The sequence below is a fragment of the Eimeria necatrix genome, genomic scaffold (assembly GCF_000499385.1).
Source record: "Eimeria necatrix Houghton genomic scaffold, Enh_scaff1642, whole genome shotgun sequence".
NCBI lineage: Eukaryota > Apicomplexa > Conoidasida > Eucoccidiorida > Eimeriidae > Eimeria > Eimeria necatrix.
The window spans coordinates 5,001-6,262 of NW_013652334.1; the positions used below are offsets into that span (position 1 = coordinate 5,001).

The 1,262-nt window shown below is 60.1% G+C and overlaps 1 protein-coding gene across 1 annotated transcript in view; it reads right to left on the reverse strand.

The window, feature by feature from the left end:
* ENH_00019220 (hypothetical protein, conserved) overlaps positions 1-1,262 on the reverse strand; it is a gene marked incomplete at both ends in the record, with an annotated part of 2,341 nt that extends 1,079 nt beyond the window's left edge. Inside the window, 3 exons of the mRNA XM_013579382.1 lie at positions 260-364; positions 857-997; positions 1,209-1,262. Coding sequence (XP_013434836.1) covers positions 260-364; positions 857-997; positions 1,209-1,262 — 300 coding nt within the window. The remainder of the gene's footprint in view (positions 1-259; positions 365-856; positions 998-1,208) is intronic.

Sequence of the window (1,262 nt, forward strand, 5' to 3'; positions counted from 1 at the left end):
GACGGCAAAGTCCACTCCTCTACCAGCCACTAGCTAGCTAGCTAGCTAGCTAGCTAGCTGCCTAACTAGCTCGCCAGCTGTAGCCAGCTAGCTAGCTAGCCAGCTAGCTAGCTAGCCAGCTAGCTAGCTAGCCAGCTAGCTAGCGAGCCGGCTGCACCTGCCTCGCGAGCTTCAGCCAGCTAGCTGTCCTGAACTAGCTAGCTAGCCGTAACTAGCTGTCCCCAGCTAGCCAGCTAGCTGCAGCACAGCAGCAAAGTACCTTTTTTGCTGCTGCTGCTTCTTTAGTAACATCTCGCCACACACAAAGACGCCCATCGGCCCCCGCAGAAGCCGCGGCGCAGCCCCACAAGTCCAGCGCCCACACCTGCACGCAGCACTCTCGCCCAGCTAGCTAGCTAGCTAGCTAGCTAGCTGGCTGGCTGGCTGGCTAGTTAGCTAGCTAGCTGGCTGGCTAGCTAGGTGGCTGGCTAGCTCGCTGTCCGGCAAGCTAGGTGGCTAGCTAGCTAGGTGGCTGGCTACCTAGTTGCCTGGCTAGCTAGCTAGGTAGCTGGCTAGCTAGCTGGCTAGCTAGCTGCATAGATGGCTAGCTAGCTGGCTGGCTAGCTAGCTAGCTAGCCAGCTGCCCCGTGGCTAGCTAACTAGCCAGCAAGCTAGCTAGCTTTTTTGTGGCTAGCTAGCTAGCTAGCTAGTTAGCCACAAAAAGCTAGCTAACTAGCTAGCAGGCAGCTAGCTAGCTAGCTAGCTAGCTAGCTAGCTGTCCGTGGCTGGCTGGCTAGCTAGCTAGCTAGCCAGCTAGCTAGCTAGCTAGCCAGCTAGCTAGCCAGCTAGCTGCGCATGGCTAGCTAGCTAGCTGCACCTTGTCGGTGTGGAGAGGCGGCAGCTGCGCTGCGCAGTCGGCGGTGCGGCAGTTGAAGAGGCGGGCAGAGCCGTCAGCAGCAAAAGCCAGCAGCTGCGTCTCCAGCGGCAGCAGCCGCAAACTCAAGAAGCCGCTGTCCCCCTGCAGCAGCAGCAGCAGCAGCAGCAGCAGCAGCAGCAGCAGCAGCAGGCGCAGCAGCAGGAGCAGCAGCAGGAGCAGCAGCAGCAGGAGCAGGAGCAGCAGCAGGAGCAGCAGCAGGAGCAGCAGCAGGAGCAGCAGATGGCGGCAGTGAGACACCAGGAAGGAGCACTGCAGCAGCAGGCGCTGCTGCTGCTAGCTTGCTACCTCCTACCACTACTACTACTACTGCTGCTGCTGCTGCTGCTGCTGCTGCTGCTGCTGCTGC